A 13,937-nucleotide genomic window follows, 5' to 3' on the forward strand; every position below is an offset into this window, starting at 1 on the left:
AACCAAGGTGTTCTTGCCTAAAGAGGGTGAGTTTTTGAATTCCATTTATATTCATGTCTTCCTTTTGTGATGGAAGTCCAGGGATCTAAGATATGCCAGTTTCTTTCTAGGTTTTGCAGCCCTGAGACTTACCTGAAATTAGTAGAAGGACATGTTTGAGGGGAGGGTGATGGTGCAGGGAAGGTTCAGAGAGATTATTAGGTTCAAAGGATGCAATTTATCATTCAGTTCCATGGACAGATCTCTCACTTTTGTACATTTATGGTTTTTACTCTGTGACATGGGGCAGGAACTTAAGCTCTCTTAGACTCTGGTCCTTGATTTTTGAATTAGAAAGAATGTTCTTCATTCCCACCACATCAAGTCCAATCCCATTAGAGGCCAGCACCAGTTTGGTGGGGTTGCTGCCTCCATTTACTTGTTAGGGGAAGGGTCATGTGGTCAAAGAAATGAAATGAGAGAAGACGATTCTCTCTTGGTCCAATCTTCTCCCTTAACCTTTGGTTTTCACAACAATCCTGTTGATATATGGAAGCACCGGCCTTCTTGCTGTGGGTAACGTTTTGAATGTCTTTGCTTATGCAGCTTATAAAGTCTCTAATGAGGGAATGCTCATATCACTAGATTCATGATAATAGTAAAGGGGATTCTGTGAGTCCAGGTTGGGCTAGTCTCAGATATTCCCAGAACAAACCCAACTCTTATGAGGAGATATGGTGGGAAAATTTGAATTGTTCTCTGTGTAACTTTTTCTTTTGTGCTCACAGATCCCTTTAGAGAAGAATGGCTCTTGGAAATGCTTCTCTTGTGACTGAATTCATTCTGGTGGGGCTCACAGACCTACCAGATCTCCAGCTCCCCTTGTTCTGCTTGTTTCTCCTCATGTATGTGGTCACTGTGATGGGAAATTTATGCTTGGTCACTCTTATCAGGCTGAATTCTCACCTCCACACCCCCATGTACTTTTTCCTCTTCAATTTGTCCTTCATAGACCTCTTTTATTCATCTGTGTTTACACCCAAAATGCTGATTCACTTCACATCCAAGAAAAATATTATCTCCTACATGGGGTGCATGACCCAACTTTTCTTTTTCTGTTTTTTTGGTATTTCTGAAGCTTATGTGCTGACATCCATGGCCTATGATCGCTATGTGGCCATCTGTAACCCACTTTTGTATAATGTTGCCATGTCCCCTAATGTGTGTTCCCTCCTTATGCTTGGTTCATATCTGATGGCATTCTCAGGTGCCATGGCTCACACTGGATGCATGCTGAGACTGACCTTCTGTGATGCAAACACCATCAACCATTACTTATGTGACATCCTCCCTCTGCTCCAGCTCTCCTGCACCAGCACGTATGTGAATGAGCTGGTGGTTTTCATTGTGGAGGGTATCAATGTGATTGTGCCCACTGTCACCATCTTTGTGTCTTATGGTTTCATCCTCTCCAGCATCCTGCGCATCAGCTCCACTGAGGGCAGGTCCAAAGCCTTCAGTACCTGTACTGCCCACATAATTGCAGTTACTCTCTTCTTTGGATCAGGTGCATTTATGTATCTTAAACCATCTTCTGCTGGGTCTATGGATGAGGGAAAAATCTCTTCTGTCTTTTATACCAATGTGGTTCCCATGATGAACCCTTTCATTTACAGCTTGAGAAACAAAGACATTAAACTTGCTGTGAGAAAAACTCTGAGTAAGAGAGTGTTTTGATCAGAGACAGTGTTTATCTTTGTAGTTTTTTTTTTGTAGTTGTTTTTATATATAAGGAGATTCTGTGTGTTTAAATAAAATGCTTTTAGTGGCAATCTTCTTAGCATTTTTCCTGATATGGTAAGTGGAGAGTGAGTCTTACAATATTTTTAGCCTTTATGAAATAGGTCTTCTTTTCCTCACCAATACCACAATATCTTCTCCCCCTTTTTTTTCCTGCTTACTAATAGCATTAAGTAAGAAACATGTTGTCTCTTTTTTCCTATTTGTATTTTGAATTTGTTTTTCTTTTGGAACATGGTAAGTGATCTTGAATGTATTACATTAGGTAACAGGAGGGTAACATTGTATTATTGGTTGTTCTTTCTGCCACTTGGTATTAGAATATATATCTGATACTCTGTATTTCCATTTTTCCATCCTATTATTGGGAAGAATATGACTCCTTTGAATGGCAGAGGTTGAAGGTTCCATAATGACAATCAACGTTAATCCATTTTGCTTATGCAGACATCACATATCAAGAGATTTTTTAGGCAGACTTTTCCTTTTTACCTTTGTACAGCTAAACCAATCACACGTCGTCAGGGAAATACAAATCAAACGTACAAGGAGCTATCACCTCACACCTGTCAGAATGAATAAAATCAATAACACAGGAAACAGCAGATGTTGGTGAATATGTGGAGATGACAAGGGGAACCCTCTTACACTGTTGGAGAGAATGCAAACTGGTGCAGCCACTCTAGAAAACAGTATGGAGATTCCTCAAAAGGATAAATATAGAACTAACCTACATCAAAATATTTTTATTGTATGGCTGGGAAGTGAAACTAAGAGTAGTAAGATTTATCTAAAGTCACACAGCTTTATAAACTAAGAGTTTATACTAAACTCTTAGCATTCTGATTTCACATCTACTACTCTTTGAAGTCTATTTCGCTCTACTTCATTTCTCTTGTTTTGAGTTTTTATTTAAATTCCAATTAGTTAACATATGGTGAAACCTTAGTTTTTGGTGTAGAATTTTATGATTTATCACTTACATACCACACCCAGTGCTCATCACAACCTGTTCCTTCTCTAATTGCCATCTCCCATTTAACCTATTCCTCTACACATCTACCCTTCAGCATCCTGTTTGTTTTCTTTAGTTAGGAATCTGTTCTGTGGTTTTCCTCTCTTTTTTTCCCTCCTTTGTTCGTTTGTTTTGTTTCTTAAATTCCACATATGAGTGAAAGCATATGGTATTTGTTTTTTACTGACTGATTTATGTCACTTAGCATAATACTCTTTAGTTCACTCATGTCTTTGAAAGTGGCAAGATTTCATTCTTTTTTATGGCTAATAAAAAAATACACACACATACACACACACCACATATCCTTTATCATTTCATCACTTGATCGATATTTGGGCTCTTTCTGTAATTTGGCTATTGTTGATAATGCTGTTCTAAACATCGGGGAGCATGTATACCTCTAATCAGTATTTCTGTATCCTTTCAGTAATACCTTGTAGTGTAATTGGTAAGATGTAGGTTAGTTCTATATTTATCCTTTTGAGGAATCTCCATACTGTTTTCTAGAGTGGCTGCACCAGTTTGCATTCTCTCCAACAGTGTAAGAGGGTTCCCCTTGTCATCTCCACATACTCACCAACATCTGCTGTTCCCTGTGTTGTTGATTTTATTCATTCTGACAGGTGTGAGGTGATAGCTCCTTGTACGTTTGATTTGTATTTCCCTGATGATGTGTGATGTTCAGCAACTTTTCATGTGTCTGTTGGGCATCTGTATGTGTTCTTTGAAAAAAAATATATATTCATGGCTTCTGTTCATTTTGTAACTGGTTTATTTGTTTTTGGGTGTTGATTTTGATAATTTCTGTATATATTTTGTGTACTAACCCTTTATCATTTGCAAATATCTTCTCCCATTCTGAAGGTTGCCTTTTACTTGTTGGTTGTTTCCTTCACTGTGCAGACACTTGTTATCCTGATGAAGTCTCAATAGTTCATTTTTGCTTTGTATCTCTTGTCTCTGGAGACATATCTAGTAAGAAGTTGTTACAGCAAATGTCAAAGAGGTTACTGTTTGTGTTCTCTTCTAGGATTTTGATGGTTTCCTGTCTCACATTTAGATCTTTCTTACATTTTGAATTATTTTTGTGTGTGGTGTAAGAAAATGGTCCAGTTTAATTCTTTTGTATGTTGCTGTCCTCTTTTCCCCAATATAATTTGTTGAAGAGATTGTCTTTTTTATTCCATTGGATATTATCTCCTGCTTTGTTAAAGATTAGTTGACCATATAGTTGTGGGTCCATTTCAGGGTGTTCAGTTCTATGTCTTTCATTTACGTGTCTGTTTTGTGTCTGTACTCTACTGTCCTGATCACTACAGCTTTGTAATTTAACTTAAAGAACAGAATTGTGATGCATTGCACTTTTCTTAATCAAGATTTCTTAGGCTATTCAGGATCTCTGGGGTTCCATCCAAATATTAGGATTGTTTGTTTTGCTGTGTGTAAAATGCTGGTGGTATTTTCATAGGAACTGCATTAAATGTGTAAAATGCTCTGGGTAGAATGGACAGTTTAACAATATTTATTCTTCCAATACACAAGCATGAAATGTCTTTCCATTTTTTTGTGTCATCTTTAAATTCTTTCATCGGTGTCTCAGTTTTCAGAGTGCAGATCTTTTACTTCTTTGTGTGATTTAGGTATTTTATAATTTATGGTGCAATTGTAAATGGTACCTATTCCTTGATTTCTCTTTATTCTGCTTCATTATTGGCATATAGAAATATAACAGATTTCTTTACATTGATTTTGTACTCTAGGAGTTTAATTCATGTATTAATTTTAGCAATTTTTTTTGTAGATATTTGGGTTTTCTATGTAGAGTACTATGTTGCTCTGCAAATAGTAAAAGAATGACTTCTTCCTTGAAGATCTGAATGCCTTTCATTTATTTTTGTTGTCTGATTGCTGAGGCTCAGCCTTGCAGTACTGTGTTAAATATCATGGTGAGAGTGGGTATCCTTGCTTTGTTCCTGGGTGTGAAGGAAAAGCTCCACTTTACCCACACTGAGGATGATATTACCTGGGCTTTTCATATATGGCTTTTACTATGTTGAGGTATATTCCCTCTACCCATAATTAGTTGAGGGTTTTTATCATGAATGAATGTGTTTTTATCCATCTGACACCCTAAGTTTTTGAGTGAAGCATTTAGTACATTTACTTTCTGAGTAATTATAGATAGATATGAATTTAGTGCCCTTTTATTACTTGACTTATAGTTTCTAGATATTTTCTCTATTTTTTTTCTAATCTTTGTCACTTTTAGTCCTTCCTCAATATGGCCTCTAGTTATGAAGTTTATCTTGTCAGTACTCAGGTCAATTTTGTGAGTATTCAGAATGATTTGATAGTTATCTAGTTGTGCTCAGGGATAAGACCAGCACAGGGTCCTCCCACTATGCTGTCATTTTAGCTCCCCCCACCATATCTCCCATCCTTAATAATAGAACAACCAGACATAAGGAAAGAAATATAGGACTTGAATAACACAATGAACTATATTTATCAGACATATAAAAACATCTACTTAATAAAAGCAGACTATCCATATCCTCAAATGTACATGGGTATTTTCCATAATAAATCATATGTTGGGATCCCTGGGTGGCGCAGTGGTTTGGCGCCTGCCTTTGGCCCATGGCGCGATCCTGGAGACCCGGGATCGAATCCCACGTCAGGCTCCCGGTGCATGGAGCCTGCTTCTCCCTCCGCCTGTGTCTCTGCCTCTCTCTCTCTCTCTCTGTGACTATCATAAATAAATAAAAATTAAAAAAAATCATATGTTAAGCTACAAATTGAATCTTAGTAGATTTGGAAAGAGAAATAACATAGACGGTATTGCTTTCTTTTTTAAAAAATATTTTATTTATTTTTTCATGAGAGACATAGAGAGAGAGAGAGAGAAAGAGGCAGAGACACAGGCAGAGGGAGAAGCAGGCTCTATGCAGGGAGCCCAATGTGGGACTCGATCCCAGGTCTCCAGGATCAGGCCCTCGGCTGAAGGCGGGGCCAAACAGCTGAACCACCCGGGCTGCCCAAGGTATTGCTTCCAACCACAACAGAATAAGGTTAGAAATCAACAACAGAAGGAAAATGAGAAAATACACAAATTTTTGGAAATTAAGCAGTACTATCTTAAAAAAAAAAAAACAATGGAGCAAAGAGGAAAACAGTAGAATTCGAGGAATATTTAAATATAAATGAAAACAAAGTCACAACACTGCAAAACTCATGGAATATAGCAAAAACAATGGCAAGGGGGAAATTTATAGCTATGCAAGCCTACATTAAAAAACAAGAAACAGCAGCATCTGGTGCCTCAGTTGGCTAAGCCACCAATTTAACTTTGACTTAGGCTGTGATCCTGGGGCCCTGGGATTGGCCTCTGCCTCAGACTCCCTGTTCAGTTGGGAGTCTCTTCTCCTTCTCCCTCTGCCCCTTTTATGGCTCTCTCTCTTTCTCTTTCTTTCTTTCAACTGAATACATTTTTATTTTTTATTAAGGATTTATTTACTTATTCATGAGAGAGAGAGAGTGAGGAAGAGACATAGGCAGAGAGGGAAGCAGGCTCCACTCAGGAAGCCTGATGTGGGACTTGATTCCCGGACTGGGATCACACCCTGAGCCAAAGGCAGATGCTAAACCACTGAGCAACCCAGGCTTTAAAAAAAAACAAGAAATATCTCAATCAATGACATTCCTATTTTACAACTTATGCAGTTGTAACGTAGGAAAATAAGAGGAAACTAAACACAAATCTAGCAAAAGAAGGAAATAAAACTAGAGCAGGAAATAAAACTACAGCAGTACATAAAATAGAGAATAAAAAAACGATAGAGAAAATCAATAAAGCCCAAAGTTGGTTCTTTGGAAATATCAACAAAACTGACCAAACTTTAGCTAGATTGACTAAGAATAAAAGATTGAAGATTCAAATTAATCACATCAGAACAAGATATTATTGACAGGAACAAAGTGGTCACTACTGAGTATTTACCCCAAAGATAGCAATGTAGTGATTCAAAGGAGAACCTGCACCCCAATGCTTATACCAGCAATGGCCACAATAGCCAAACTATAGGAAGAGCCCAGATGTCCATCGACAGATAAATGGATAAAGAAGATGTGCATATATATATAATAGAATACTACTCAACCATAAAAAGGGAAATCTTTCCATTTGCAATGACATAGATGGAACTAGAGGGTATTATGCTAAGTGAAATAAGTCAATCAAAGAAAGACAATTTATGATCTCCTTTATGTGGAATTTGAGAAACAAAAGAAAGGATCATAGGGGAAGAGAGGAAAAAATAAAATGAGACAAAATCAGAGAGGGAGACAAATCATAAGAGACTCTTAATCATAGGAAACAAACTGAAGTTTGCTAGAGAGGAGGGGGGTGGAGGGTTGTGATAACTGGATGATGAATATGAAGGAAGGCATGTGATGTAACGAGCACTTGGCATTATATAAGACTGATGAATTACTGACCTCTACCTCTGAAACTAATAATACATTATACGTTAATTAAAAGAATTTAAATTTAAAATATTTTAAAAATCAAAATATAAAAATACATAGTGATACCTAAATTAAACTAAATTAGAGAAATATATGTCTGAATTATTAAACGTATAAATTATGAAAGTAAATAAATAAATAAATAAATAAATGCCATATGACAGTAACTGGGTAGTGACAGATGGGAACTGCATTGTCATGGAGATTTTCTCTTTCTTTTTAAAATTAAATTCAATTTACCAACATATAGTATAACATCCAGGGCTCATCACATCATGTGCCCTCCTTAATGCTTGTCACCCAGTTACTCCATCCGCCCCCCCAGCTCCCCCTCAGCAACCCTGCTTTTTTCCCAGAGTTAAGAGTTTCTCGTGGTTTGTCTTCCTCTCTAATTGTTCCCCATTCAGTTTCCCCTCCTTCCCTTATGGTCTCTTTCACTATTTCTTAAATTCCATATATAAGTGAAACCATATAATTTTCTTTCTCCAACTGACTTACTTAACTTAGCATTATACCCTCCAACTCCAGCCACATTGATGTAAATGGTGGGTATTCATCCTTTCTGATGGCTCAGTAAAATTCTATTGTATATAGACTACATCTTCTTTATCCATTCATCTGCTGGAGGACATCTGGGCTCATTCAAAAGCTTGGTTATTGTGGAGATTGCTGCTATGAACATTGGGGTGCAGGTGCCTCTTTGGATCACTACATTTCTATCTGTGGGGTAAATCCCTCATAGTGCAATTGCTGAGACATAAGGGTAGCTCTATTTTTAACTTCTTGAGGATCCTCCACACTGTTTTCCAAGGTGCTATACCAGCTTGCATCCCAACAACAGTGTAAGTGGGTTCCTCTTTCTAAGCATCCACGCCATCATCTGTTGTTTCCTGTCTTCTTAATTTTACCCATTCTAACTGGTCTAAAGTGGTAACTCATTGTGGTTTTGATTTGTATTTCCCTGATAACCAGTGATGTAGAGCATTTTTTTATGTTGGCCCTTTTTATGTCTTCTTTGGAGAAATGTCTGTTCACGTCTTCTGCCCACTTATTGATTAGATTCTTTGCTCTTTGGGTGTTGAGTTTGATAAGTTCTTTATAGATCTTGGACACTAGCCCTTTATCTGATAACACATTTGCAAATATCTTCTCCCATTCTGTCACGGGATTTTTGTTTTGTTGACTTTTTCCTTTGCTCTGCAAATGTTTTTATCTTGATTAAGTCCTGATTTTTCATTTTTTCTATTGTTTCCCTTGCCTTTGGAGACATGTCCAGGAATATGTTGCTGTATGTGAGGTCAAAGAGGTTCCTGCCTGTGTTCTCCTCTAGGATGTTGACAAATTTCTGTCTCACATTTAGGATTTTCAACCATTTTGAGTCTATTTTTGTGTATAGTATAAGAATATGGTCCAGTGCCATTCTTCTGCATGTGGCTGTCCCATTTTTACAACACCATTTATTGAAGAGACTTTTTTTTCCATTGCATATTCTTTCCTGCTTTGTCAAAGAGTAGTTGACCTTAGAGTTGAGGGTCCATTTCTGGGTTCTGTATTCTGTTCCATTGACCTGTGTGCCTGTTTTTGTGCCATACTATGCTGTCTTGATGATTACAGTTTTGTAATAGAGCTTGAAGTCAGGCATTGTGATGCAACCAGCTTTGGTTTTCTTTTTCAACATTCCTCTGGCTATTTGAGGTTTTTTCTGATTCCATACAAATCATCAGATTATTTGTTCCAACTCTGTGAGGAAAATCCATGGCATTTTGACAGAGATTGCATTGAATGTGTAGGTTGCTCTGGGTAGCATAGACATTTTAACAATATTTGTTCTTTCAGTCCATGAGCATGGAATATTTTCTTTTTTTTTTAATTTTTTTTATTGGAGTTCAATTTGCCAACATATAACATAACACCCAGTGCTCCTCCTGCCAAGTGCCCCCCTCATTGCCCATCACCCAGTCACCTCAACCCCCCGCCCACTTCCCCTTCCACTACTCCTTGTTCATTTCCCAGAGTTAGGTGTCTCTCGTGTTTTGTCACCCTCACTGATATTTTCACTCATTTTCTCTCCTCTCCCTTTATTCCCTTTCACTAATTTTTATATTCCCCAAATGAATAAGACCATATAATGTTAGTCCTTTTCTGATTGACTTATTTCACTCAGCATAATACCTTCCAGGTCCCTCCACGTTGAAGCAAATAGTGGGTATTTGTCGTTTTTAATGGCTGAGTAATATTCCATTGCATACATAGACCACATCTTCTTTATCTATTCATCTTTTCTAGTCATTTTGTGTCTTTCTCAGTGTCTTTCATAAGTAGTGTTTTGTAGTTTTTGGAGTACAGATCCTTTACCTATTTGGTTAGGTTTATTTCTAGGTATCTTAAGGTTTTTGGTGCAATTGTAAATGAGATTGACTCTTTAATTTCTCTTACTTCAGTCTTCCTGTTAATGTATAGAAATGGAGCTGATTTTTGTGCATTGATTTTGTATCCTGCCACATTGCTGTATGAGTTCTAGCAGTTTTAAGGTGTCTTTTGAGTTCTCCACATACAGTATCATGTCATCTGCGAAGAATGAGAGTTTGACTTTTTCATTGCCAATTTGAATGCTTTTTATTTCTTTTTGTTGTCTGATTGCTGAGACTAGACCTTCTAGTATTATGTTGAACAACAGTGGTGAGAGTGGGCATCCCTGTCATGTTCCTGATGTTAGGGGAAAAGTTCTCAGTTTTTCCCTATTGAGAATGATATTTGCTGTGGGGTTTTCATAGATAGCTTTTATGATATTGAGGTATGTTCCTCCATCCCTACACTATGAAGGTTTTTTTAAAGCTTTTATTTATTTATTAATGAGAGACACACAGAGAGAAGCAGGGACATAGGCAGAGGAAGAAGCAGGCTTTCCATAGGGAGCCCAATAAGGGACTTGATCCCAGGACCCTGGGATCACCACCTGAGCCAAAGGCAGATGCTTAACCACTGAGCCTCTCAAGCATCCCTGTGAAGAGTTTTAATCAAGAAACGATGCTGCATTTTGTCAAATGCTTTTTCTGTATGTATTGAGGATCCTATGGTTCTTATCCTTATTTTTATTAATGTAGTGTATCATATTTATTGATTTGTAGATGTTGATCCACCAATGCAGCCCAGGAATAAATTCCATTTGGTCATGGTGAATAATCCTTTTAATGTAATGATCCTATTGGCTAGTATCTTGTTGAGAATTTTTGCATCCATGTTCATCAGGGATATTGGTGTGTAATTCTTTTTGTTGGGGTCATTGTCTGGTTGGGATCAAGGTAATGCTGGCCTCATAGAATGAGTTTGAAAGTTTTCCTTCCATTTCTATCTTTTGAACCAGCTTCAGAAGTATAGGTATTAATCTTTCTTTAAATGTTTGGTAGAGGGATCCCTGGGTGGCTCAGCAGTTTGGAGCCTGCCTTCAGCCCAGGGCATGATCCTGGAGTCCTGGGATCAAGACCCACATCAGGCTCCCTGCATGGAGCCTGCTTCTCCCTCTGCATGTGTCTCTGCCTCTCTCTCTCTCTCTCTCATGAATAAATAAATAAAATCTTAAAAAAATAAATATTTGGTAAAATTCCCCCCAGGAAGCCATCTGGCCCTGGACTCTTGTTTTTTGGGAGTTTTCTGATTACTGCTTCAATTTCTTTGCTGGTTATAGGTCTGTTCAGGCTTTCTATTTCTTCCTGTTTCAGTTTGGTAGTTTATAAGTTTCCAGGAATGCATCCATTTCTTCCAGATTGCCTAATTTGTGCCATAAAGTTGCTCATAATATGTTCTTATACTTTTTTGTTTTTCTTCAGTGACATGGTTTTAAATGCTCTCTCACACCATATCCCCTAACCTCCATATCAACATGTTTGATTTTTTAAAAAAGATTTTACTTATCTATTTATTCATGAGAGACACACAGAGGAAGAGAGGCAGAGACATAGGCAGAGAGAGAAGCAGGCTCCATACAGACAGCCTGATGTGGGACTCGATCCTGGGACTCCAGGATCACGCTCTGGGCCGAAGGCAGATGCTCAACTGCTGAGCCACCCAGGCGCCCCAACATGCTGGATTTTCAATGAGATGAAGAGGGACACTATCTCATACTCAAAGGATCTATCCAACAAGAGGACTTAACAATCCTCAATATATATGCCCCAAATGTGGGAGCTGCCAAATATTTAAACCAATTAATAACCAAACTGAAGAAATACTTTGATAATAATACACTTATACTTGGTGACTTCAATCTAGCTCTCTCTATACTAGATAGGTCTTCCAAGCACAACATATCCAAAGAAACGAGAGCTTTAAATGATACACTGGACCAGATGGATTTCACAGATATCTACAGAACTTTACATCCAAACTCAACTGAATACACATTCTTCTCAAGTGCACATGGAACTTTCTCCAGAATAGACCACATACTGGGTCACAAATCGGGTCTGAACCGATACCAAAAGATCGGGATAGTCCCCTGTATATTCTCCGACCATAATGCCTTGAAATTAGAACTCAATCACAACAAGAAGTTTGGAAGGACCACAAACACATGGAGGTTAAGGACCATCCTGCTTAAAGATGAAAAGGTCAACCAGGAAATTAAGGAAGAATTAAAAAGATTCATGGAAAAAAAAATAAAAAAAAAATAAAAAGATTCATGGAAACTAATGAGAATGAAGATACAACTGTTCAAAATCTTTGGGATGCAGCAAAAGCAGTCCTGAGGGGGAAATACATCGCAATACAAGCATCCATTCAAAAACTGGAAAGAACTCAAATTCAAAAGCTCACCTTACACATAAAGGAACTAGAGAAAAAGCAACAAATAGACCCCACCTCCAGCAGAAGAAGACAGTTAATTAAAATTCGAGCAGAACTAAATGATATCGAGACCAAAAGAACTGTGGAACAGATCAACAGAACCAGGAGTTGGTTCTTTGAAAGAATTAATAAGATAGATAAACCATTAGCCAACCTTATTAAAAAGAAGAGAGAGAAGACTCAAATTAATAAAATCATGAATGAGAAAGGAGAGATCACTACCAACACCAAGGAAATACAAACGATTTTAAAAACATATTATGAACAGCTGTACACCAATAAATTAGGAAATCTAGAAGAAATGGACGCATTCCTGGAAAGCCACAAACTACCATAACAACTTCCATTTATATAAAATAGTTGGATTTGGTTGCGTTTTTGTTTGTTTGTTTTCTTTTACTTACTGCCCGTTTTAATGAAATTGTTTTTATTATTTAAAAAAGTATGTCAAGATATAAATAGTGATGCTGATATTCAGGATTCATTAGAGACATTACAAAGATGCATCCATTTGTTATTGATTTTATCACTATTTGAGGTAGGTAAAAGTGTGTTAAACTAATCTTTCATTTGAGAAGCCTCAAAATACGAATGTAATCTTCTTCAAATTCAGAAAAAGACTTTAAAAATGATAATTTTTTATTGCAGAAAGGATAAAAACTACCTTTTGAACTAAATTCCATTTTTTCATGTTATTTGGGGGAAAAGTTAATTAAAATTGTTATAAAACTTCTAAAGACAGTTTATTAAAGTTGAGGTTTGAGAAGTTTTTGTAAAAACAACTTACCTGGGCTTCCTGGTTAATTACTTACCCAGTATGCATGTTTTGGACTTCTTTCAAAAGGAGGAGAACCAAGTCTGGTGTGTTACGTGCACAACATAGTTATCCCTTATGGTTTTTGCATTTCTGTGCTATGTGAATGGCCATAAAACAAATTAGGAAAAAAGGAAGAGTTTACTGAAATTGTCACAGTTAGCAATAAAGTAGGTAAGTCATGGGATTTGTCTGCACCTATGTCCTAGGACAGAGTTGTCCTGAATCATTATAAAAGCTTGGACTTTCTTGGCAATAGCAGAAAATGATCCTCCTTGTTCAGGACCAGAAGCAAAGTTTATTATTTTCTGAATTCGTTTAATGTAAATATTCTGTAAGCAGCTGCTATTGTTGCTCAGACCAGGTGAGCATGAATGAGAATGGACATCATCAAGGTACACTGAGGTTAAGGTGTCTTGAAAAGCAGAAGTACAAGGGATTCTGAGTTCCATGTCTTTTTAATTGCTGAACTCTTGAATGTATTGAACCTCATCGTTCACTCCTTACACTCCCTCTTTAAACTATCTCTCATTCACACACACACACACACACTCACACATGCCTACACTCAGTGTTCAAGTCATATTTTATGAGATCACTTCCTAACATTGATTGCATGGTATGCAACCCACTTTCAGGTAGATGGTCCCTGGTTCCAGTTCCTGAGAGGACGAGCTGAGCAGGTGAATGTAGGAAAAGGAAATAGTTTTTGCTTTTATCGTTTGCTTGTTCATAGAAACACACATACCCATGCACACACCTGTGTACTCACGCACTCACATGCACATTACTTGTATGCACACACAGCATTTTGTCCCTCTGAATACCCAGCTTTGGGGTGTATGTCACAAATATAAGTAAGGCATATTTAGAGATAGATATAAATGTAGATTTTCTTAAAGCAATAGAATAGATAAATTCTAAAAGAAACCTCATGTGGTCAAAATTACTTCTTAA

The 13,937-nt window shown here is 37.3% G+C and overlaps 1 protein-coding gene across 1 annotated transcript; it reads left to right on the plus strand.

Moving 5' to 3' along the window:
- The first annotated feature begins 783 nt into the window (after window positions 1–783).
- Window positions 784–1,716, plus strand: LOC121500346 (olfactory receptor 145-like). Its single transcript, XM_041771992.1, has one exon. It carries the CDS (start codon window positions 784–786, stop codon window positions 1,714–1,716), a length of 933 nt encoding a protein of 310 aa, XP_041627926.1.
- The last annotated feature ends 12,221 nt before the right edge of the window (window positions 1,717–13,937 follow it).

The sequence above is a fragment of the Vulpes lagopus genome, chromosome 10 (assembly GCF_018345385.1).
Source record: "Vulpes lagopus strain Blue_001 chromosome 10, ASM1834538v1, whole genome shotgun sequence".
Classification (NCBI taxonomy): Eukaryota; Metazoa; Chordata; class Mammalia; order Carnivora; family Canidae; genus Vulpes; species Vulpes lagopus.